The following is a 25,134-nucleotide window of genomic DNA, read 5'->3' as shown; positions in this document are numbered from 1 at the left end:
TGATCGGGGTCCAGGCGCGGAGGGTGGTGGTTCGGTCGTGGCGTTCGTCGGTTGAGTGCTGAAGCTGTTGTGTATGTCCGCGATCTTGTTGTGGAAGTAGGAGGCGAGGGACTTGCAGAGGTCTTGCGAAGGGGTGATGTTGTTGTTTCCGGCGTTGGGGTTGGAGAGCTCTTTGACGATGTTGAAGAGTTCCTTGCTGTTGTGTGCGTTGTTGTCCAGTCGTTCCTTGAATGCGGTTTTCTTGGTGGCGTGGATGAGTTGGTGGTGTTTTCGGGTGGCGAGCTTGAGGGCAGTCATGTTGTCCGGTGTTGGGTCTCTGCGCCAGGTTCTCTCGAGGGCTCGGCAGTTCTTCTTGGAGCTTTTGAGTTCGTCGGTGAACCATGGGGCTCTCTTGCTACCGGGTCTGCTAGGCGGGTTCCTCAGGGGGGCGAGCTCGTCTGCGCAATCGCTGATCCACTTTGTGAGGTTGGTGGCCGCCTGGCTGGGGTTCGTTGTTCTGGTGGGCGGGTTCATGCTCAGGGAGGACGCGAGCTGGTCGACTGTGATCTTGTTCCAGCTCCTGCATGCAACCTGTTGCTGGTGGAGGTGGATCGTGGTCCTTCTGAAGCTGAAGTGGACGCAGCTGTGGTCCGTCCAGTGGAGTCCGGTGGCGTGGCTGAAGGCGATGTCCTTGCTGGATGAGAAGACGGGGTCGAGTGTGTGTCCGGCGTAGTGGGTGGGGGTGGTGACCAGCTGCTTGAGTCCCAGGTTGGCGAGGTTGTCCAGCAGGGTGGTGGTGTTGCGGTCCTTGTTGTTCTCCAGGTGGAAGTTGAGGTCCCCTAGGAGGATGTAGTCAGTGGAGCAGAGGTCGTGTGGGCTGATGAAGTCGGCGATGTCTTCGCTGAATTGTGAGCGTTGTCCCGGGGGTCTGTAGACACACACAGACACACACACAAATATACCTACACATAAATATATACACACACACACACGTTGGTTGGCATATAAGTGAAGTCACACAGATGTAGTTTACATGCTCAAGGGACTCCTGTACCTACATAGGCCCGTCCCTTTTTAGAGAAACAGAAGCCAAAGAAATGCAAGGAAAAGCTATGTTGGTTAAGCTATTCTCACATGAACAAATTAGGACCTCACACAAACTGTTATAGAGTACAGGCAGGGTAAATACACAAGTTGAAACCAAGTCCAGTTCACGGAATGATAAAAGTACTAATGAGAAACTGTAACAAAATATTGAAAAGATCCATTGCGAAATGCCCATCAAGGGTATCTTTACCTATCCTTTTGGTTTATCAAGTTGTCCCATTTTTATTTCCATGATTTTATCATTGACAGTTTTCTTTCTGTGTCTGTTTTGGAGTAGAAAAGAGTTTGCCAGATGTGCTGGAACGCTCTATTTTCATGGTCTATCGCAGGGGATCTCCAACCTTTTCTATAACAAGAGCGTCTTCTGATTGATGAAAACAGTCCTGAGCTACAAATGACTTTGACAATTGTTACAGTAGTGACCACATTAGAGACAATCACAACAGCGGCCACACTTTGCAGAATACAAGTAGTGACCACACACATGTATGTCACAATAATGAGTGATGGCAAAATGTTATATACAGAATATTAACTAAGAAATTCAATATCATAAATGTACAAATAAAAGGTAAATATAGACTTTCGAATCTAAACTCCGCATCTACATACTGCAAAGATATAGATCTTCAAGATAAAAAGATGTGGAGCCAAGAATGCAATAACACTGTACTTGCCTTGGTTTACCACTGTACTTGCCTTGGTTTACTATCCTTCATGATATTGTGATAGTCTAAATGCTGCATACAATATTTTGGCTCAAAGATATTTAGAAATCGATATTGTAGTTGAGCACCATCCACCCGAAGTAGAAGACGGGGGTGATAGTGTCAGTAAAGCTTTATTATAAGAAAAGTGAGGCCACTTGACTAGCTGATAGTAGCCACAGCAGCAAGTGGCCCTATAAATCTACACAAATTGGTATGAAGCATCATTCAAACAACAGTTTAAATGTGTCTTGGATTCCCCATCTTTTTGTTTGCAAACCTCAATACATCATTTTCCCAAAAAATATGGTTTCAAATATGTACTTTCCATTTGGGGTAAACCCATTCAAAGAAATTCTTGTAATTTTTTTACAGAGTGACCTTCTTTAATATGGCTAGAGCAGACCCTCAGAATGAAGTACTTTGCTGGGCACTTCAAGGAGCTACTTCTAGGGTACAGTCGGACAACCAATAGCTCCAGAGCTACCTGTTGGAGACCCCTGGTCTGGCGTCTCCCAGTGCCACTCACCTTAAAATGTTGTCGGCATAAGTGAGCAGCAGCTGGGAGGCGTCCAGGAAGACCCCGCGCTCGTTCTGGCACAGCTCGCCCACAGCCGAAGAGGCAGAGGCCATGTCGGGTCAGCCACGGGGCAGAGCAGAGGAGAGGGAGCCCCAACCGCTACGGAAGGAGCGTGGCTGCCGGAGGAATCCAACTCGAGGACGCGGTCCACTCAGCTGCTTGATGACTCAATTGTGATTGTGACTGGGCATGGGCATTGAAAAAGGACTATGAGCGCCATCTTGAAGTAAATACCCTGTCAAAGCCAGAAACCGAGGAAGAAACTCAACAATGTGGTGGTTTCCCACTGTACGTGAGTATAGTTGTCAACTTCTACTTTCACGCACATAGGTGTGCTTTTTGTTTTATCATCTGTTATTGTCTTTTTTCTAGGCAATACATGCATTTGGGTCAGCATTTTACTTTCAAGATGGAAGCCATAGATAGGATGATTCCATTGTTTGTAGGCGTACGTATTTCCATCCGCGCAAGTCTCGCGAGAGTAACTTCAGTTAACACATTGATGTTGGCGGAAGTAGTCTGAACGTGGGTCACTTTCTCAACCAACTTTGACTTATTCGTGAATATTTGCTCAGCATGTTCTCCAGCTATGTGGCCTTTCTGGTATGGATGTGTTGTAGGCAGCAGGCGGGCTTTCCCATTCATGCTAAGCTTTTATTTTTTCAGCTGATTGTTTTGAAGAATTTAAGTATCATGCATACAACGATTAGTATTGTACAGTTCTAACACTGCATCCGCTGTTATCGATGTGCTACAGGTTAAATAACAGCTAATTCTCACAGTAGCCACGCCTCTGTCAGAGTCGTTGCGGTAATCCAACAAACATGTTTTTTACTTTAGGTCGCCAATTCGCGATCGCATAAAACTATGTATGATATGTTTTCAAAGCTAGATTTTCTCGTTTAAGAACATGCTATAGCATTATTGGCCTCTTAGCACTTACCAGTGGGCGTTCACCAATGTTAATTGCCCCCTCTTAATTTTTGCTCAAAGGTTTGGGGGCATGCTGAGGAGCAGGAACATTAAAAACACTCAATTCCAGACAGTTTGTGGGGAATTAAGGCCATTAGCTCAGTCTGCCTAATAAAGGCAACAAAAATATGTGCGTCGGTTCTACCTCCTTCTGCCCTTGCCACTGAACCAGGAATCCAGACAAACAATAGTAAATAGTCCCAGAATGACCGAGTCAGATGCAACTTTCTACTCTGACAACATCCTAAAAAGGGAGCAACTGTATGCTTATTTCATCCATTTATTTATCCCGGTGTGCGTGTACAGCTGTGTGGGTGGTTTGCATGGGCAAATAGGCAACTATATGTGTTTATGTTCGTGGTCTATGATGTCAATTGGTAACTGTACAGGTTTGCATATTTATGGACGCTCGTTGTTGAGTCTGCCTATGTACAATTGCATATTTATGCATGTTGTATTCCCCTGGGTGCAAGTGCTATAGCGAAAGCACAAACTGTATTTGCTAAACCTTGTATTTTTTTCATTCTGGTATTCGTAGTCTTCCATTTATAAGAGGACTGGAAAGAGGACGGGGGAGTAAAACTAAAAGAATGGGAATCCAAAGAAAAAGCTACAAATGGATGAGCAACTACCACTTAACCTGTGGTGATTAGATCTGTTTTGAAGTGTTGATGAAAGTGTTGTCCAGGCACCAATTCAGAATATACTTAGGAAGAATAACGTGTGGAAGTAGAGTGAAGACCAAGACTCTATTATAGTCATTTTCAGGGATTTTTTTGGGTGGATCTGGTTTAGTATTTTGTATTAAACCTGGGATTGTCATGTCACAGTACAGAAACTCTTTAATGTGGGAGTGTTTTTTTTGTTCCTTGTTGGTAAAGCGATTTATTTATTTTTTTCCTCCAGGAAAATACTTTTGCGTATAAAGTCTCCACAATGTTTTGCTGCTCAAGATCATTCCTAAAAATACTGCCTTTTAACCACTATCACCCACAATTTCAACACAAGAGAGCTACCAGCACCGCGCCTCATTCCCGACTCCGCAGGCGGGTTGTAGTTACAGGGATTGGGTTGGTGTCTCCCCTTGGTGTTGGCACTCAATTGGTTTGGAACCGTCTGATCCAAGGTGAGAATGGACTAGTGTACCTCGAAGGGGAGGATTACAAGAACATTCCTTGCAGAGTGGCTGCCTGTGTCCCAAGAGGAGATGGTGAGGAGAAGTTCAGGGAGGAAGACTATGTTTCAAGGAGCGAGGGTAAAGCAATGTCATCTGCCACCATCATGGCTATTGGGGCTGCGGACCTGGCAATGAAGGACTGTGGATGGAACCCTCAGTGTAGGGAAGACCAGGTAGCTGCAGGTGTGGCCGTTGGAATGGGGATGGTTCCACTGGATGAGATCTCAGAAACTGCACTGCTCTTCAGAGCGAAAGGTTACAACAAGGTCAGTCCATTCTTTGTGCCCAGGATCCTAATCAACATGGCTGCTGGTCATATTAGCATCCGGCATAAGCTTAAAGGACCCAACCACGCAGTCTCCACCGCTTGCACCACCGGGGCTCATGCTGTTGGTGATGCCTTCCGATTTATTGCTAATGGAGATGCTGATGTAATGCTTGCTGGAGGAGCAGAGGCATGCATTGATCCATTGTCTTTGGCAGGGTTTGCAAGAGCAAGAGCACTGAGTACCAACTTTAATTCCTCTCCAAAGCTTGCGTCTCGTCCTTTCCACCCTGAAAGGGAAGGCTTTGTGATGGGAGAGGGAGCCGCTGTGATTATACTGGAAGAATATGAACATGCAAAAGAGAGAAATGCCAGGATGTACGCTGAAATCTTAGGTTATGGCCTGTCTGGTGATGCCTGTCATATTACAGCGCCAAGCCCTGATGGAGACGGTGCTTACAGGTAAACTCTTGGTTTAAATTCATCTACCAGGAAAGTGAACATCAAACATATGGGTAGCCAAATTAGTGTAAATGTTTTTTTTGTTTGTGTGTGTCTGTGTGTGTGTGTGTGTGTGTGTGTATATATGTGTGTATAAACATATATATTTGTTGAAACAAAAGTTAAAGGTTGGTTATGGTTAAGGGAACTCAAACTTGATGATGTAGGCCATGCATTCATGATCAATCACGTGCGTTCCACCAGTACTGTACCTAAGAATAGGTCTCTTGTTTTCTTTTTTTCTCGTTTCTCTTTTTTTCTTTCTTTTAGTAAACATTGGTATTTTTGGTAATGTGGTGCCTCTTTTCTAATAGAAAATGGTTGTCACAATTTTCAGTAAAGTTGTGATTTTACTGTGGAAAGTTCTTTTTTCAGATTTTATTTTAGCCCTTTGTCCGTTTTCGGAGAGTCCCCAGCAGGTCTCCGAAGTCAAGCAGCACTCCTAGTGCCTCCCTGTTGCTCTAGAATTCTTTTTGATCTTGCCTAGCGTCGCAGTGCATAGGCTGCTCGCTCTGTGAGATCTATTGTCGTGGGGTTGCTTTTGGAAGTGGGGTGGAAGTTCCGCCTCTGATTTTCATTGGCGCACGTCACACTTTATGTTAAACGCGTGCTTTTGATTTGCAGTGAGGCTTTTTGGTCCCCTCCCTGTCTCCTTTCCAGCACACCCAGCCGGACTGGATATTTAGGTCGCGCATGGCGTCTCTTGTGCTCGCGCACGGCATCTCTTCCGCCTTGTTTTTACTTTTAAACTGAGTGCGGCTCCGCTTCACGGACACCGCGCTCGGTTTATTTATATATTTCTTAACTTTAACACTCAGTCAGTGCACCATAGGCGCTAGTGCAAGAAAGTAAGTGGGCCTTGTGGCGGATGTTTAAAGTAATATTCAGGATTTGGTGGGCTTCTTAAGCCTCTGGGCCCCGGTGCTACTGCACTTGCTGCACCAATCGAAGCTTCGCGCCCTTGAGTGCAGGATGCATGGTTTTACTACTTCTCCTTCACGGAGAGACGTGTGTTTAGTTTGCGCCGTAAATGAACCTTCTAAATATGAGATTAATGAGGCCACAGTGTATGTTTGTGTGCACATGCTGTGCATCCAAATGAACGTCGCAGGTTCGGTTTCTCTCTGCGGAAGACCCGGCCTTTCACATTTTGGGGTTGATGGAATGAGTACCATTGAGGGGGGTAACCTGTTCAGCTGTTATTTGCAAAAATAGAGCATAATGCAGCAAATACTGTATTAATGTAATTTATTTCTTTGATCACGAATCCACGTTGTCACCTTAAAATGAAGCAGTGCCAGGGTGACGAGCGTCTTATGAGGCTGGGCTGCCTGGCAAGGGCAAATGTCCCTCAGCAATTAAACTCGTTGCTGTAGCAGGTGCAGTGGCACCGAGGCCCATGGGGTGAGAGGCCCACCCTTATTATGACTTTTATTCGACTAGGGGGCAGAGAAGTCCTTTATCCTCGGCAGTAGTGTTGCCTATGACACCGTTGCTGCGTCATTGCTGCTCTGCTACAAATAAACAAAACAAGAAACATCAGCCAGTGAATCCTCACGGAAACCCTAAGATGAGAGAGCAGCGCCCCCCCCACCCCTGCAGCACGCTCTACACCCTGCATCTGGCCCCAGAAGCAAGCAGCGAAGTAATAGTGAATGGTAAACATACCCCTGCTGCTAGCCTCGCGGCTTCGAAGCACTGTATATAACCGGTGAACTGAAGCTCCTTTTATCGATATCCTAACAATGAAAGCTGTGTCTGCCCCACCCACAGAGATGTAGCCGTGACTTGTAGTTCCCCCACCGCTCTTTGCAGCAAGTACATTCACACACCAAGTTATCTTTGATTTCCAGTAGTTACCTGAAGTTTGCTATGGAAATGTTTTACATTTCGCGCCCCCCCAGCCTCCCCAAAAAAAAATCTTCGCCTAGATAATTATTCTGATGACATCACGAAAATAGAGGTTACAAGAAGAGCCAGTAAGACAGGGGGCCTCCTACATTGTTCATGTGTTTGCGGTCACTAGGCGGATATCAGCCTCTTCAGTACGTAGCGTTTGCTGCCAACCCCATAGGATTCATGTTATCGACCCGTAAAGGATAAAACCCTGAGCCACAGGAGCGTTGATGCTGCGGTCTACAGGCTGCACACACATATCTCTGCAGTAAAAAACATCGACAAGGCCCACTGATCTGTCTCCGGGAGCGGTTATTCTGATTAACTCACTATAAAGTGTATGCGATCATTTCTATGATAGGGAAACAGCAAGTTGACTCTGTAAGTAACTTCAGTAAGTAATCTTTATTGTACAGTTAATTAAAACTCACAATTTAAAACGTTCAAACATTAAAATACATAAATCAGCCTTGTCTCTCTATATACATTAGTGATTAAGATTCGTACTTCCAGGTTAGCTTGTTGATGTTGTACTATGAATGAGAGTTCCAGCTCCATTATCTATACTGTCCTTCCAATAAATAAGTAATGTACGAGGCACGTTGCGCTTCGGGTTGCCTCTTCAGGTCACCTTAAAATGAATAAGAGAAAAGACGTAATAAAGTGCTTGTGCTTCAAGGTGCCACAACTTGGACAAAACAATCCTTCTTTGGGTTGGCGGTTGGTGTGCTCAGTAAGGTATGCTAGCTGCCTGCTATTCTGCTTCCGTGTCTTGCTGGTGCTTTTGTCTTCCAGCCACTAAATCGAAGTACTTTGCAAGACGGCAGTGTAGCTTGATTCTGGGTAATCATGTGTGTGCTGCGATGAATTATGAGTATTATTATTAATATTAATATTATTATTATTATTTTGGCACTGATAACATGGATAATAATGATACTACAATGCTACAGGTCTCCCATTTGTGAAAGTTTGAGCTATTGGCATTTACAGTGCCATTAGCTCAAACTCTCCTAAATGCGAGACCTATTGCATTGCAAATGCTTGTTCCATGTGCTAAAATCAAATATTGTTTTTAACAAAGTCATGATTTTTTAAGATGGTAAAAAAACTGTTGTATCTCCTTTATTACCCAGTTTCATTCCTTCAAAAATTAAAATGCAAATGACTGAAATAGCAGTTTTAAACAGCCAAGATATAGAAAGGTTTTAACACTTTCAAGCCTGCCCAGAACCTTTTTCAAATGCCAAAATCTCAAAAACCTACTGAATGGATTTACACCAAAGCACAACTGTCCCTTTTTAGGTCTCGCCTATTAATCCTGCAAGGGATAATAGGACGAGAGTATAGAGGCCAAACCAAGGTCTGAAACCATCGTGGATTTTCTACAGTTCGTGTGGTGCACTGGTGCGGAACGCGCGTCCACATCAAAGCCATCAGCCTCCCTCCCACATATAGCTTCCCCAGCGTGCGCTCGGCCTCAGGCATTCACCCCAGCGCGCGCTTGGCCTCACTTCTCCTCCCCCCTAATTACATCCCTGCTGTTGCTGCCCACGGCCGTAGAGCTTCACTTCAAAGGAATGCGTCCCCCGCCCCCACAATGCCGAGAGCATTTCCCGGTCGCCGCTTTTCATTTAATTTTGCGGCCGCTTTTAATTTTGTTATTGTATCCTGTGTGTCTTTTGCGCTTGTTTATAATTCCTGTTTTACTCCCATTCCCCCGTTCTTGTTTTTTTATTGCCGCACTGCGTCACTTTTACAGTCACGCGGCGCCAATGCTTGTTTATTGAGCTTTTGCTATTTAAACTTGCAACCCTTCTGGCTAACTGCCTACTGGTGTTCTGTTTGTATAAGTGGATGGCTGGTGTACTTGTAGCGATACTGTGCTTTTTTGCTATGTGATTCTTTATTGCGTGCCTCTCTTATTCTTGGTGCCCGGGTCTATTTTCCGTCCAAATCCTACCCTGAGCGTCTTCGTTTTGAGGGACGTCACTCCATTCTCTCTATCTCCGTGGCCCTGAAGCTGCTAGGGCTGCTGAGGGAAGTTCAGTCAGGCAGCAACGGTGAGCTCCGGTGACGAGCTGCCATCGGCTCAGACACGAGCCGCTCCACCAATCACAATGCCCGATCTCCACTTCCTGCTGCAGGCCTCCAGCCTTCTAATCTCACTCCCAGCTCCGGGCATTGCTCCTGCTTCTCTCTGCATCACCGAATATTCAGACTCTGTAGTCCCATTCACCTCTCTCCTCACCCTACGAACCGGCTCTACCGTTCTCTATCCTCACCCTTAGTCCTCCTTCACAACCCTAATGTTCAATCAATCAATCAATCACAGCATTTATATAGCGCACTACTCACCCAGAGGGTCTCAAGGCGCTAGGGGAGGGGGGTCCGCTACTGCTCGAACAGCCAGGTCTTGAGTTGCTTCCTGAAGGTGAGGTGGTCCTGGGTCAGGCGGAGGTGGGTCGGGAGGGAGTTCCAAGTCTTGGTGGCGAGAAAGGAGAAGGACCGTCCCCCTGTGGTGGCTCTTCGGATGCGGGGGACGGCGGCGAGGGCGTGGCCGGTCGATCGAAGCTGGCGTTTGGGAGCGTAGAAGTTGAGGCGGCTGTTGAGGTATCCTGGGCCTTGGTTGTGTAGGGCTTTGTATGCGTGGGTGAGGAGACGGAAGGTGATTCTCTTGTTGACCGGGAGCCAGTGCAGGTCTCGCAGGAGATGTGGCTGTGACGGGGGATGTCCAGGATGAGTCGTGCTGAGGCGTTCTGGATCCGCTGGAGTCTCTTCTGGAGTTTGGCAGTGGTTCCGGCGTAGAGGGAGTTGCCGTAGTCCAGACGGCTGGTGACGAGGGCCTGGGTGACCGTCTTCCTGGTCTCGGTGGGGATCCACCAAAAGATCTTACGTAGCATGCGCAGGATGTTGAAGCACGACAAGGAGACGGCGTTGACCTGTCTGGTCATGGAGAGGGAGGAGTCCAGGATGAAGCCCAGGTTGCATGCGTGGTCTGTTGGTTTGGGTGCGTTGCCTAGGGCGGGGGGCCACCAGGAGTCATCCCAGGCGGAGGGTGAAGATCCCAGGATGAGGACTTCTGTCTTGTCCGAGTTCAGTTTCAGGCGGCTGTTCTTCATCCATTCGGCTACCTCTTTCATCCCTTCGTGAAGGTTGGCTCTGGCGGTGGCGGGGTCGTTGGTGAGGGAGAGGATCAGCTAGGTGTCGTCGGCGTAGGAGATGATGTTGAGGTTGTGCTGGCGTGCGATGTCTGCGAGGGGGCTCATGTAGACGTTGAAGAGGGTTGGACTGAGCGAGGAGCCTTGAGGAACGCCGCAGATGACTTCGGTGGCTTCTGATCTGAACGGGGGGAGGCAGACTCTCTGTGTCCTTCCGGCGAGGAAGGAGATGATCCCCTCCAGTGCCTTCTCCTGGACTCCGACGTTGCTGAGGTGCTGCACTAGTGTACGGTGGCAGACAGTGTCGAAGGCCGCGGAGCGGTCTAGGAGGATGAGGGCTGCTGTTTCTCCGTTGTCAAGCAGGGCTCGGATGTCATCGGTGGCTGCGATCAGGGCGGTCTCGGTGCTGTGGTTGGCCCGAAAGCCAGACTGCGAGAGGTCGAGGGATCCGTTCGTCTCGAGGAAGGCGGCCAGCTGCTTGTTGACGGTCTTCTCGATGACTTTTGCAGGGAACGGGAGCAGCGAGATGGGGCGGTAGTTCTTGAGATCGGTGGGGTCAGCTGATGGCTTCTTTAGTAGAGCGCTGAGTTCGGCGTGCTTCCAGCTCTCCGGGAAGGTGGCGGTGTTGAAGGAGGTGTTGATGATGTCCCGCAGGTGGGGTGTGATGACAGCGTCGGCCTTGTTGAAGACGTGGTGAGGGCATGGGTCGGTCGGAGATCCGGAGTGGATGGAGTTCATCGTGCGGACGGTGTCTTCGATGCTGATCGGGGTCCAGCCGCGGAGGGTGGTGGTGGGGGGCGGTGGTTCGGTCGTGGCGTGCGTCGGTTGAGTGCTGAAGCTGTTGTGTATGTCCGCGATCTTGTTGTGGAAGTAGGAGGCGAGGGAGTTGCAGAGGTCTTGCGACGGGGTGATGCCGTTGTTTCCGGCGTTGGGGTTGGAGAGCTCTTTAACGATGTTGAAGAGTTCCTTGCTGTTGTGTGCGTTGTTGTCCAGTCGTTCCTTGAATGTAGTTTTCTTGGTGGCGTGGATCAGTTGGTGGTGGTTTCGGGTGGCGAGCTTGAGGGCAGTCATGTTGTCCGGTGTTGGGTCTCTGCGCCAGGCTCTCTCGAGGGCTCGGCAGTTCTTCTTGGAGCTCTTGAGTTCGTTGGTGAACCATGGGGCCTTCTTGCTGCCGGGTCTGCTAGGCGGGGTCCTCAGAGGGGCGATGTCGTCTGCGCAGTCGCTGATCCACTTCGTGAGGTTGGTGGCCGCTTGGCTGGGGTTCGCTGCGCTGGTGGGTGGGTTCTTGCTCAGGGAGGTCGCGAGCTGGTTGGCTGTGATCTTGTTCCAGCTTCTGCGTGCAACCTGTTGCTGGTGGTGGTGGATCATGGTCCTTTTGAAGCTGAAGTGGACGCAGCTGTGGTCCGTCCAGTGGAGTCCGGTGGCGTGGCTGAAGGTGATGTCCTTGCTGGATGAGAAGACGGGGTTGAGTGTGTGTCCGGCGTAGTGGGTGGGGGTGGTCACCAGCTGCTTGAGTCCGAGGTTTGCGAGGTTGTCCAGCAGGGTGGTGGTGTTGCGGTCGTTGTTGTTCTCTGGGTGGAAGTTGAGTTCCCCGAGGAGGATGTAGTCAGCGGAGGGGAGGGCGTGCGGGCTGACGAAGTCGGCAATGTCCTCGCTGAATTGTGTGCGTGGTCCCGGGGGCCTGTAGATGAGGGTGTCTCCGAGGGTGGTCTTGGGGTTGATGTGGACCTGGAAGTGCAGGTGCTCGGCAGGTGCGAGGGTGTCGTCGGTGTTGGTCGTGATGCGGATGATGTTCTTGTGGATGATGGCGATGCCTCCTCCAGTCTGGTTGATGCGGTCCCTCCGGATGATCTTGTAGCCGTCTGGGATGGCGATGGCGATGTCGGGAGCTGAAGAGGCGTTCATCCAGGTGTCCGTGAGGAAGGCGACGTCTGGGGCTGTGGTGTCGAGCAGGTTCCAGAGCTCGACGGCGTGTCTGTGGACGGAGCGGGTGTTAAGCAGGATGCATTTCAGGTGGCTGCTGCTGTTGCTCGTCTCGGTCTTGGTCGGTGCTGGGGTAGTGCAGGTCCGGATGCAGGTGAACTTGCAGGAGTGGCAGCAGAAGGGTCCGTGGGTGCGTCTCGGGTGGCTCGGTAGCAGCCTGGGATTCGGCCGGCGTTGAGAGCGTTGAGTTCAGTGGCGTCGTACGTCCGGCGGGTGGGCTGGGGTCTGCGGGGATCAGGGGTCCTGGCACTGGGCGCGGACGGGCGCAGACGGGCTTACCTTTGGCGCGCCTTCGGCACGCTTAGGGCGCGCCCGCTGCGCGTCACTGCTGCGCGATAGGCACTCTGCCATATGTGCAGGGTGGGGGGCGGAGCGTGGGAGGAGCAGCTGCGAGGCGGGGGCGGGGCGGCGAATGGGAAGGGCGACACAGGGGAGTGGGCGGGGCCGCAGGGGGGCAGCGGCGGGGAGGTGGCGGGAAACGCGGCAGGGGCTGGGCTCAACAAGGGGAGACAGGGGACAACAGCGGACTAAGGCAGAAAAAACTTACAATGTAGGGGAGAAATACAGATGCAGAATACAGGCTACAAACAGCTAACTACAGCGGAACAAAAGTTAACAGGGAGAAGAAGGAGCAGGCAGCGCAGGCAGGGCACAACCAGAAGCAGCGGCCAGGGACCAGGGGCACCGCTGCGGGCAGCGGCTGCACTCGCCTGGAACCAGGGGCACAGCTACGGGCAGTGGCGGCACTTGGCGGGAGCGGGGGCAGCCTGGACTCACACCCGGAGGAGTGAGCTAGGTGCGTAGGGTGACCGGCCCAGAGGGTCAGAGGTCACTGCTCACCACCGTGCGACCTCCACCCTATATGGTCCAGTGGGTGGGAGGAGCAGCTGGGAGGCGGGAGCGGGGTGGCGAATGGGAAGGGCGACACAGGGGAGTGGGCGGGACCGCAGGGGGGCAGCGGCGGGGAGGTGGCGGGAAACGCGGCAGGGGCTGGGCTCAACAAGGGGAGACAGGGGACAGCAGCGGACTAAGGCAGAAAAAACGTACAACGTAGGGGAGAAATACAGATGCAGAATACAGGCTACAAACAGCTAACTACAGCGGAACAAAAGTTAACAGGGAGAAGAAGGAGCAGGCAGCGCAGGCAGGGCACAACCAGAAGCAGCTGCCGGGGACCAGGGGCACCGCTGCGGGCAGCGGCCGCACTCGCCTGGAACCAGGGGCACAGCTACGGGCAGTCCTTCTTCCTCAGACCCAGCTTTATCTCCTCATCCTCCTTTCTCAAGCCCATGGCCGGCCTTTGCTCAGATTGCGCCCTGGGCGGCACCAGATTTTCGCCCTTGCTCCCGATTGTGCGTAAAATAAGGCAACGCGAGGTCCCTTTTGTTTTCAACAGCTTGTCATTGACTGATTACATCAGAGCCACGAGGGGTCTCTGAACAGAAACATCTCCGCCACCACCCTCAACGCCCCTAAATTATACACAGATCCTGTTGTTTGCAGGCCCTTTGTGCGGACAGTTCTTTTCGCCCCTTCTGGAGCTTGGCGCCCTGGGCTTGGGCCCAGTTCGCCTATATCAGATGTCGGCCCTAGGTATATATACACCATCCTTTCTTCCAGCCACCATTACTCTGCACCTGACACTTTTTACCTCTACCCTCGCTTCTCGCCCTTTAAAGTCTTCATCTGTTCTTCGCGCACGTCCTAATCTCCTCCCTTCATCATTTATTTGTTCTGCCCAGTTTATCTCTATTTCCCAACACCTGCTGCTCTCAACACAGTCAGCGCCCCTCCCTTTCTGCCCAGTTCACCCGCCCACTCTCTAGCACGCGACCAGACTCCACTCACCCCCCCCCCTGCACTGGTTCTCCTGCCTTACTCCCCCTCCCTCCGGCAGCACGTGCTCCTCATCCACCCTTATCCTCCTCCTGCACTTGCTACTCCTCCTTTCTCTTCCTCAGTGATTGGTGGGCATCACTTTTTCTCCCCTTTTCACTGACTCTATACTGTCCCACTTTTATCGTCCTGCACCACGGACTCTCTGTGGCCTCCTGGTACTCAATCATCATATGTAAAGCGCTCTATCACATTTGGGTGAATGCTGGCGCTATATCAAACAGCACAACTACATAGTCCTTCACTCCCTCTACAACGCCCCCGATACACAATAACACTGGCACTCCCTCCTCCCACTCTTACGGCCTCTTCCCCGGGCTCAAGCCACTCTTTCAGCACTGCAACCCTTCCCTTTTTGTACCCGCCCCTTTCCCTCTCCTTCACCTCGACTGTCCCTCCGGCCACCCACAGTACTGGCTAGCCTCCTTCCCCGGCAACACTTCACCTGCCCTCCTCAGTGGTTTGCTTTCCATGCCTCGCCCGTCTCCCAGCACGGGCTCTCCCTTCTATCGCGAGCCTTTGCCCGATCACTTCAGCACTACCTCCCCGCACCCTTTTTCCACCGCCGTGACTGGTTACCTCTGCTCCTCACCGCTGGTTCTCCCCCTCTCGCTCCTCAGGCCTCGCTACCTCTCCCCCCCCCGATGGACTCTCAATTCTCTACCCACAACCAGCCGTAACTCTGAACCCGACTCCGCCGACGCTCTTGCCCCTATCTCTCACCTATTTCTCACACTCCCTGGCACTGATTTAAATCTCCCTTTCCCCTCCACCACTGCCCCCCTTTGTGGACGGTCTATCTGGCATCTCCTTTCTCTGTTAATGTTTTTTTCTCCTTTGCGTTTTTTTGCACTTACTTTTACTCAGCACCACCACTCAGGGGCACCACAGCATCAATCTGTGCAACCATTCAACAACAACTGGTTCAAATATGTTCTCTCAGTGTCTCAAACTTTATTACAAATGTCACAAAAAGATGTTAATATTTCACTACTGTTCTTAGATATTCGTCACAATAAAATACACTTAACACAATCTTCACAAAAGTTATTTACAAAAGTTTAAGCTATTGCTATTATAAATTACAATAACTTTTATTTAAGTATTAATTATTTAAAATATTGCATTACAAATGTTATAGGTGTCACATTTGCGAAAGTTGTAACTATATTGGCATTGTAAATGACAAAGCTATTAATTTAGCTATTTTCTAAAGCAACACAGAAATAAAAAAATTGTCATTTACAATACCAATAGCTCAAAATTTCCTAATGCGAGACCTATTGCATTGCAAATGCTTGTTTAATTAGCAGTCTACTTTCATGTCAAGCTTGGTGTACATTTTTTGAGCATTTTTTTGCTGTAGCTGCCTTCAAAGTTTTCTGTGTTAGTTAAAATGGGAAAACATATTTTTAACCTCACTGATCACCTTCCACCCCCCCCCCCTCCCCCCCTAGTAAAAAGAAATACCCAAAACGTGGCCTTCTGGACCAAAGCTGCATACAATAAACAATTGACAAATTTGGTGCAGATCCATCCATGAGGACCAATGGTATAGGCAAATTGGGAAATGCAACTGAACCACAAATACACAGTGGCGACTTCCAATGTATAATATGAGAATCCACAACATATGTTACATGAACTACAGATCAAGTGATTTGTCCTTCTCAGCTTGGAGTACAGAAATCACGAATATAAGCTCTATGTGGGCTTCATCAAAGCACATTGGTTTCTAGGCTAAAGCCTACCAGACAGCGTAACTGTCTGGTTTGCTAATGACATCTTGGGGACATGCGGAAAGTTGCCCTGGAAATGCATTCTTCCCATTGCTTCCCATTAGCTTTTCTGGCTTTATTTGTTTTAGGCTGTCCATCTTGAGCTCGTCCCTTCCCTTGCCCAAACCCTGTTTACTGTATTCCTCCACCAGTACAGGAATTCTGTAAACAAACCTTTAAATCTTGTTCTTATCTTGTCACATTTGTTGTGCATTCAAAGACAGAGGGCTAATGTCAGGCTTTGTCCTCTAGGGAGCTTGGTGTTTACTTTTCATTCTCTAATTTCCAAGAGAGCAGATGTATGTGACAGTTATGTTGGCGACAGGGAAATGCTTGAGGAAGGCTGTACAATTTCTAGCACACAACAAAATTTGAATGTAAATTAACTATGTAGATATTTCGATATTTCAGAATTAGAAAAGCACAAATGAAGCAGATTTTTGGGTAATTCTGAAGTGTGGTGGAAATAAAAAATGTCATACGATCAAAACAAATCAATAACCTAGGTAATTATATTTCCACACTGTCGTTTGTGCCCTGTATGCTTTGATTAGTAAACGTTTGTCTGTGCAAATGCAATGGTCATTTCAACTGAAGGTGTTGTCTGTAATGGTAGTGTGCTACCACACAATGCATATTACACTCTCCACCACTACACTCTTCTCGGCACCACTTCACACTGCGCCACTCCACACCACTCCACATTACTGCATTCTGTTCTGCATCACTCCTATCTACTTTACTCTACACCACTCTACTCTATGCCAATGCACTCTACTCCACACTACTCTACTATGCAGCACTGTACTCTGCGCCTCTCCACTCTGTGCCACTCTACTCTGCAACACTGTACTCTATGCCACTGCACTGCACCAATGCACTCTACTCTGTACCACCCCACTCTATCAGTAGGATAAACACTCCCCTTAGAGAAACTGTATCACACACCAATGGATTCTTAATCACTCATAGCACTCCATCATGTGGTCCTCATATACACTACAAGTCCTTTTCCCCTCAACAAGTACCACCAAGACGAAAAGTTACACAAAGCTTTAATGTCATATGTGTACCCATAATTACATCATATCAACACGAAGTATATCTAAATTTCATATCCCAATATAAGTATTCATGACCCATTACATACATGTAAAAAGGAATTTGCTGTTAGATCAAAATACGGCGCAACATAAAATCCACAAATCTACATACAAAGAATTAAAGGTTAAAAACCAATAAGAGCATCCTACAGAAAAGTACCAATATATCTGTTGTGTCTGCTAAACCGTTATATCTATCAAACACAAGTTACAATGAAGTAGATATTCCTCATCTATGGTTCCTTGTTGCAAGCAGATTCTGCGTAAGAAGTATGTCAACTTGTTTCGATGGGTTAAAAAAGAATTCAACCACCTCCTTCAGAACAATGTCTTTAGGTATAAGTCTACCCCAATAGACAAAAAGTTTATTCAACATCGAATTTTCATTTAGAGATCGAATTCCGCTATAGCTCTCTTCACAACTTGGAACTCCACACTCTTATAGTGTATACTAGGACCACTTGATTGACTGCTGTGAGTAATTGAGAAACCATTGGTGTGTGATACCGTTTCTCCAAGGGAAGTCTTTATTCTTCTGGTTTTGTAATTCTCTGTCCCTTTGGTGTGAGGGGCCCCTTTTGTTTTCTCTTGCCACTCCACTCTATGCCATCACTCTAATCTACTCTGCACCATTCTACTCTACACCACTGTACTCTACCGTGCACCTCTTTACTTTGAAACTATTTACTCTACACCACTGCACTCCACTATACTCTGCGCCAATCCACTTCACTGCACTCTACGCCAATGCACTCTACACCACTTTACTCATAACCAATGTACTCTTTGCCACTCTACTCTGCATGAGTATACTCTATGCCACTTTAGTCTACTCTGCAACATTACACCACTGAACTCTGGGCCGTGGCACTCTGTCACTGCACTCTAAGCCATGAGGTTCCGTGACGATCGTAAGTGGTGTTTTTGACTCGCACGAATATGGTCGAGTCTGATATCTATGAACCGCAAATGACGAGTTTAGTGGGTGTGCGCAGTTTCGCTGTGCTAACTTAAACCGTTCGTTTGTTACGTGGGTTTTTCATCTGTACCCACGGGTTCCATTTTAGATATGGCATCCATTTTGTCTCTTGCCCTCAAGTAGCCAGCGAACGGACGTTGTCCGCTTCACGACCCTGGGATTCCCAAGACTCTTGCGGAAGACACATGGTCTTTGAAATTGTCTTTATGACGAGGGGGATGATACTGTAAGGCAGATGGCCCCGCTCGAGGCTCATCTTGCCGTGTCGGACTATTGTCTCAGCCGTGCATCTCATTAGGCACGTCCCTTTGATGCCTGTAGCTCGTGTTTCCTGATACCTCACCTTTTTCACCCTTTCCGATCTCCCACTGTATCTGCCTTCCTCTGCACCTGTTCTTGTTCCTTTTTCGATCTGTTTTACTGCCGATTGGAATGTACTAATGGTGGGAAGATGGGTTTTTACAGTTGGGAACCGCCAAAATGTTTCCGCACTTATGCTTCGGACCTTAGACCCCTCTCGGGGATAATTGTGGGAACCGAGTTGTAACCCTTTGTGTACCATGTTGTCCTATGGGTAAATTGTGTATAAAAGGAGCGATCCACAGTAGCAATTTGAAGCAGTCTCCCCAAGTTGCACGTGTTGTACTTGTCGTGACTTCTGTGTTCCCTGCAGTAAATAAACCTCGAATCTTTGACGCCGAAGGAAGTGTCCCGTGTCTCTGTCATTTGTACGCCGGAACAGGTAACCCACGAAGGTTTCAGGTGTTGTCCCCTGGCACCGCTGGGTCTTAAATAACCCAGTCCTTCAGATGGCGCCCAACGTGGGGCTGCATCAGTGGTACCGGTCCAAGCCCGACGATCGTGAGGAACTTCGTGTGAAATCTCCGAGGGAAGGTGCACTTCGCTTCATCGATACCGTTGTCGAAACAAGTGGCCCGAAGACTTTTCCCGCGAAGATTCCCGCCTCCTGACGGCTGCGACGGACTGCTGCCCTGACTGTAGACCTGTTTTGGCGCCTGGCGTAGACCTTGGTACAGCGAGACGGTTGACGGGCCTTCCTGGTGACGCCATCGATCTTTGAGTTAAGTATTTGTGGGTCGCTCCCAGAGTCCTTAGTTGTTGACACTTTGCTGGTGCTTTTGTTGTACGCACTTTTTGCGAGTGTTTCTGTTGTGGACGCTGTGTGAGTGTTTTTGTCGGTGACACTTTGCTAGCGTTTTTTCGCATGGTTCCATTGCATTTGTGGTTCTTAGTACTTGGTTCTTTGTTGTGTTATTTGACTTCTGCAGTTGTCAAAAACCGAGGGTATTTGTTCTTTGTAGGGACTTGGTAAATCCCGTAACCCTTGACGTTTGTGAAACTCGGCTAGTGTGCAAGATGCCTGGTCGCAGTACTCTGTTTAGTTGTTTCAGACGTTGTGGTACGGATTCCCGACTGGAGGACTCGTGTCCGATACCTCCGGTTGGAACTCCCACTTACGAGCTCTACAGTAAACACGGGCTAGGCCCGATTACTTTTAATGATTATTGGATTCGTTATACTAAGAAAGATGGTGCCCTTAGTTGGCCACCTCATGGTAGTTTCGAGACAATGATTTTAGATAATCTTGAGGCTAAATTGTTCGAGAAAAAGTCAAGGCCGGCCATGTTTGATGCCTTTCGGTTGTGGCGTAAAGAAGCCCGACAGAAAGAGATCAGACAGACTAAACGTAATCAGAGAGATGGTGTTGCTACCATTGTAAAGAAAGCAGAGCAGTTTCAGCGTGATAAGGAGGATAAGGAAAAGGAAGTGTTTGATAGGCTACAGCGTATGTCTATAGATAAATGTTATCCTGCTTTGCCTACGGAGTCGGATAAGAAGGAAGAATCAGTTGAGGATCCTTTAATGTCCTATCTTATGAAGTCGCCACCTCCGTATGTACAGGGTACCGCACTTCCTGTGGTTCCCCCTGTACCTGTTCCACCTGTTCCTCAGCCTGTTCCTCAACCTGCTCCCGTTCTTCCGACTGTTCCTGCTCCTTTGCCTATTGCTATTCCTACTGCTCCTCCGCTTCCACCTACTCCTGCTCCCGCTACTGCTCCTGCTCTACTAACTCCTATTGTTTCTTCTGTTTCTACCCCTTCTCTTGTTAGTCCTTTGTGTTATACTTCTCCAGCTATTCGAAGTCGTACCCCTCCTGTTGCGGCTAGCTTCTTTCATTCTCTTGGACCTGTTTTTGGGTCCGCTGGTTCAGATGGTCCTCAGAGACGTAGTCAGCTTCCCGGTAACAGGGAACGTGCTGCGCTATATAATATGGCGATGGGTTGGATGATGCACCCTCTTAGAAATCCTCCACGTGCTGTACTTGATACGTTCTGTCAATTCAATGTACCGACACAAAGATTTGTGTTCGAAGAAATGTGCAAGGTCCTTCGTGATCAGATTTCAGCCGATGCACCTGACGATGTGTTGACCGCTTTGTCTGATCTACAACTTCAGTTCTCGAACGGATTGATAGTGGATACCAACGTTCGACGTGCTGTTGAGCGGTTGCTATCTTTCCGTCCCACTCCTATACCCCAAGCCTTGTTCGTTGAGGATGTAGAGAGCCAGTTCGACGCGTCTGGTCAGTTCCCTATGCGTGAAGTTCCACCGGTATGGATGCCAGCTAATCCGCAGGCTCAACCTCCGGTATTGGCGCATTTCCAGAGAGTATGGATACATCTCCCATGGAAACGATCAGAAGTGTTGCAGGTGAAGCAATCTTTGCCTGACCCTCGTAAGAATGCTGCAGGGTACTATAAAGAATTGTCGCAGCTCGTAGACGCTACGATAATGAATCTTGCCGATATCGATATGCTGTTTGGTAATGTCGTACCACAACCGGTATGGGCTAAGATTCGTCAGGAGAATCATCCAAACGAATTAGGTGGTGATTGGGCTGCCCTTATAGCGGCGGATGGGTTACAAACTGGTGGTGCTAAACCCGAACAGTTAATTGCTGCTCTCCCTCAGAGAATAATTACCTTGATGAAAACACTTATGCCAGCCATGAGAGTGAACTGGGATAAATTGTCAGCTTGTAGACAGAAGAAAGACGAGAGTGTCTCCGATTTCTTTATGAGATTTGAGGAGGCATTCATTGATCATAGTGGTCAGGATATGGGTACTGAGGGTGGTCAACGGTTGTTTGTAGATAAATTCGTTTCAAACTTATTGCCCGACTTGAGCAATAAATTGAAGAATTCTGAGAGTGCGTGGGCCGTCTCTACGTCTGCTCAAATATTGGCTACTGCACAATATTATGAGAATAGGGAGAAAGAAGAGAACGATCGTGCTGATAAAAAGACGAAAGAGCTTAAAACTAAAGTGTTGTTGCAGCAAGCGTATCCTCCACGCTCGAATCAGAATGATTCGCAACAACGTAATCGATCGCAGTCGCAATCTAATAGGTCGCAATCGCGAAATGACTCCTCTTCGCAGAGATCATCGTTAGGGTACAATCAGTGTGCCTATTGTAGACAGGAGGGTCATTTAAAATTCAATTGTCCTGCTTTAGATGAGCGTAATAGTGGTAACACATCTAGAGGAGGTCGTGGTGGTTCTCAGCAGTCATCACGCGGTAGAGGACGTGGTGTTCAAAATGATCGTTCAGATAACTCATCAAATTCCAATAACTGTTTTGATCAACGTGGATCATCGCAAGGACGATCCGCGCAGTACAATGTAGATGATTATTACGTCGATCAGGGAACTGACGACAGTAATTACTAGGACAGCCGAAGACAAGGAGAGGGAGTGGTATCAGTTCCGGTTGATCAGAGAGGGCCTTACGTCGCAGTCGCTACATCGGGCGTCGTTGAGCCTTTTCTGTTGGACACTGGTGCAGCGAAAAGTTCCATAATGCATTCAAAACTCCCTGGCGCACCTTTGTCTGGCTTAACAAATGTTTCCGTTGGATTCTCTGGCGCCCCCGTTAGCAATCCAGTTTCGCGCCCTTTGCCACTCACAATTGGGCCATGTGAGCTTGACGCTCCGTTGATTTTGACTACTGGTTGTGGTGAAAATCTTTTGGGTCTGGATTTGCTTAAACGTCTGTATGCTACTTTGTATTGTTCTCCCGCGGGAGTAAAGCTTACATTGGGTGAGAGAGTTGTCTCTCCTATGTACTTGTCTCTCGATAAGCTTCCACCGGAATTGAGTTCTCTTCCTGCATCTCTGTGGGCAACAGGTCCCAATGACGTGGGCCTGCTCGACATCTCCCCTTACGTTGTCCATGTGAAATCTAATGTGCGATTGCCACGTATTCCCCAGTATCGTATCTCTCTTGACGGTGAACGAGCACTGTTAGCGATCATCTATGATTTGATCGAGAAAGATGTTATTGAAGAGACTCAGGGAAACGTGTGCAACAGTCCTGTACTACCCATTCTAAAACGTACTGATCCTTCTAAACCACCTGTTTATCGTTTTGTTATCGATTTACGGGAGGTAAATAAAATTGTGATTCCTCAGTTTCCTGTTGTGCCTGACATCACGGCGCTACTGACTCTGATTCCAGCTTCTGCATCATGGTTCTCGGTGATCGATCTGAAGAATGCTTTCTTTAGCATTCCGATTGCCGAAGAAAGCAGAGACCTTTTCGGTTTCTCTCTTGGTGGTCGCAGCTTCCGGTTTAAACGCGCTCCTCAAGGCTACTGTGAAAGTCCATCTATTTACAGTCAGGCCTTGAAGGGTCAACTGGATACATTCGTGTTGCCGGCTGGTGCGGCCTTAATCCAATACGTCGATGACTTATTGGTGGCTGCCGATACTCAGGACATTTGCAAAATTGCCACTATATCGTTGTTGCAGCATCTTTGTGACTTGCACCGTAAGGTGTCACCTTCTAAACTTCAATATTGTTGTCAAGACGTCACCTACCTAGGTCACATATTGTCAAAGGAGGGAAGAAGGTTGACCCCAGAACGAATTGCAGCAATTGCTCGCATATCCGTGCCAAAAACCCAAAGAGATGTGCGTGCCTTTTTAGGTATCACGTCGTACTGCAGACAGTGGATTCCAAATTTTTCATTGTTAGCGAAACCATTGGTGGCTCTTACGTGCAAGGATGTTTCAACTCCTTTACCATGGACGGAGGAATGTCAGAAGAGTTTTTCTGAATTGCGTGACGCATTGTGTTCGGCTCCTGTGTTAGGTACTCCTGACTATAGCAAGCCGTTTACACTATACGTTCACGAGAGGGAAGGTTGTGCGTTGAGCGTTTTAACGCAACCTTTCGGTGATAAGCAGCGTCCATGTGCATATTTTTCCTCGACCTTGGACCCGGTAGCTAGAGCATTGCCGAGTTGTTTAAGAGCAACGGCAGCAGCTGCGGTCTCCATCCGACAATCAGCAGGATTGGTCATGGATAATATGCTTACGGTGATGGTTCCGCACGCAGTTGACACTCTCTTGAATCGTACGAAAACTCAGCACTTGACAAGTGCGAGGTTGTCAGGGTACGAGTTGACATTGTTGGCAAGTCATATTCAGATAAAACGATGTAATGTCCTGAACCCGGCGACTTTGTTACCAATTAGCACAGAGTCAGATGAAATAACAGCCCATGACTGTTATTTGAGAACAGAAGAGGAAACAAAAGGTCGAGTGGACCTTAAAAACACACCTTTGGAAGATCCCGATGGGACCTTGTATGTGGATGGTTCATGTTTTAAATTGCCGAATGGTGATGTGACTACTGCGTATGCAGTGGTAACTTTGAATACTGTCGTAGAAGCTGCAAGATTGAATCAGAATTCTGCCCAGGCTGCGGAACTGATTGCTCTCACTAGAGCATGTGTGTTAGCGAAAGGGAAACGTGTGAATGTGTTTACCGACAGCCAATATGCGTTTGGCGTCGCCCATAGTTTTGGACGATTGTGGAGAGAGAGAGGTTTTATGACTTCGCATGGTACGAAGATACAGCATGGACAGCTTGTGAATGATCTTTTGGATGCACTTACGTTGCCTAAGCAAGTAGCGATTGTCAAATGTAGTGCGCATCGTAAGGTGACGGATGACGTTGGTCGAGGTAATGCATTTGCAGATGAGACTGCTAAGGAGACTGCCCGGAACCTTAGTACCCGAATGTATGTGACGAGTTCGGTTAGGTGGCCTACAGAGACTAGTATGTGCGAAGATACTATCGAGAGTGTGAAAACAATTCAGAATGAGGCCACCGGACTGAAAAGACGAAGTGGAGAGAAAGTACGGGAAAGTTGGATGTGAATGGTTGTTGGGTTGATTTGTCGGAACACAAGAGATGGATGTTGCCGGATGCGTATGTGCTAGCTGTTGTGACAATGGCACACGGGTTAGCACATATTAGTGCGAAAGGTATTTGTAAGTTGCTATCCCCTGTGTGGAAGAATGATGGTATTACGAATTGTGCCGAACGCTTTGTTAAGAATTGTATGGTGTGTATGTTGTACAATCCTGGTAAGGGAACCCCAACTCCTCCTGGTAGTTTTGCTCCCCCTTCATGTCCTTTTGAGGTGATACAATTAGACTTCATCCATATGGAGAGATGCAATAACTTGAAGTACGTTTTAGTTATGGTTTGCGCGTTCTCCCGATGGATCGAAGCCTACCCTCTTAAAGAGAATACTGCCCTGTCCACTGCGAAAATCTTACTGAAGGAATACTTTCCTCGGTATGGAATGCCTCGAATTGTATGGTCGGATAACGGAAGTGAGTTTGTGGGGAGTGTGATGAAGAGCGTGTGTAAGGGCCTTGGAATTAATCAAAAATTCCATAGCGCCAATCATCCCCAATCAGCTGGTTTGGTTGAAGGGCACCCTTAAACTAAAGCTGGCGAAGATTCAGGCTACGACTGGTCTTTCGTGGCCTGACGCTTTACCCTTAGCTTTATTGTCCACTAGGGCAACCGTACACTCCCGAGTAGGGCTTAGTCCCTATGAAATAGTGTTCGGTCGTCCTGCGAATGTTTGGGGGGTCCCTAGACCGGGTGTGTTCTGTAATCTTGAGTACCCAATGTTGATCGACTATCTTCATGATCTGACTGCTAAA

At 48.3% G+C, this 25,134-nt stretch overlaps 2 protein-coding genes across 2 annotated transcripts in view; one reads left to right on the top strand and one right to left on the bottom strand.

Annotated features, from left to right (window-relative positions):
- NGLY1 (N-glycanase 1) overlaps positions 1-2,548 on the bottom strand; it is a 421,608-nt gene extending 419,060 nt beyond the window's left edge. The window contains exon 1 of the mRNA XM_086942132.1: positions 2,323-2,548. Within this exon, the coding sequence (XP_086798258.1) occupies positions 2,323-2,426 (104 nt within the window). The 5' untranslated portion in view covers positions 2,427-2,548. The remainder of the gene's footprint in view (positions 1-2,322) is intronic.
- A 319-nt stretch (positions 2,549-2,867) lies between these two features.
- Positions 2,868-25,134, top strand: part of OXSM (3-oxoacyl-ACP synthase, mitochondrial) — a 103,676-nt gene continuing 81,409 nt past the window's right edge. The window contains exons 1-2 of the mRNA XM_086942131.1: positions 2,868-2,976; positions 4,252-5,249. Coding sequence (XP_086798257.1) covers positions 2,950-2,976; positions 4,252-5,249 — 1,025 coding nt within the window. The 5' untranslated portion in view covers positions 2,868-2,949. The remainder of the gene's footprint in view (positions 2,977-4,251; positions 5,250-25,134) is intronic.

The sequence above is a fragment of the Lissotriton vulgaris genome, chromosome 10 (genome assembly GCF_964263255.1).
Source record: "Lissotriton vulgaris chromosome 10, aLisVul1.2, whole genome shotgun sequence".
In the NCBI taxonomy this organism is placed as follows: Eukaryota; Metazoa; Chordata; class Amphibia; order Caudata; family Salamandridae; genus Lissotriton; species Lissotriton vulgaris.
This window is presented reverse-complemented; position numbering and strand designations above follow the sequence as displayed.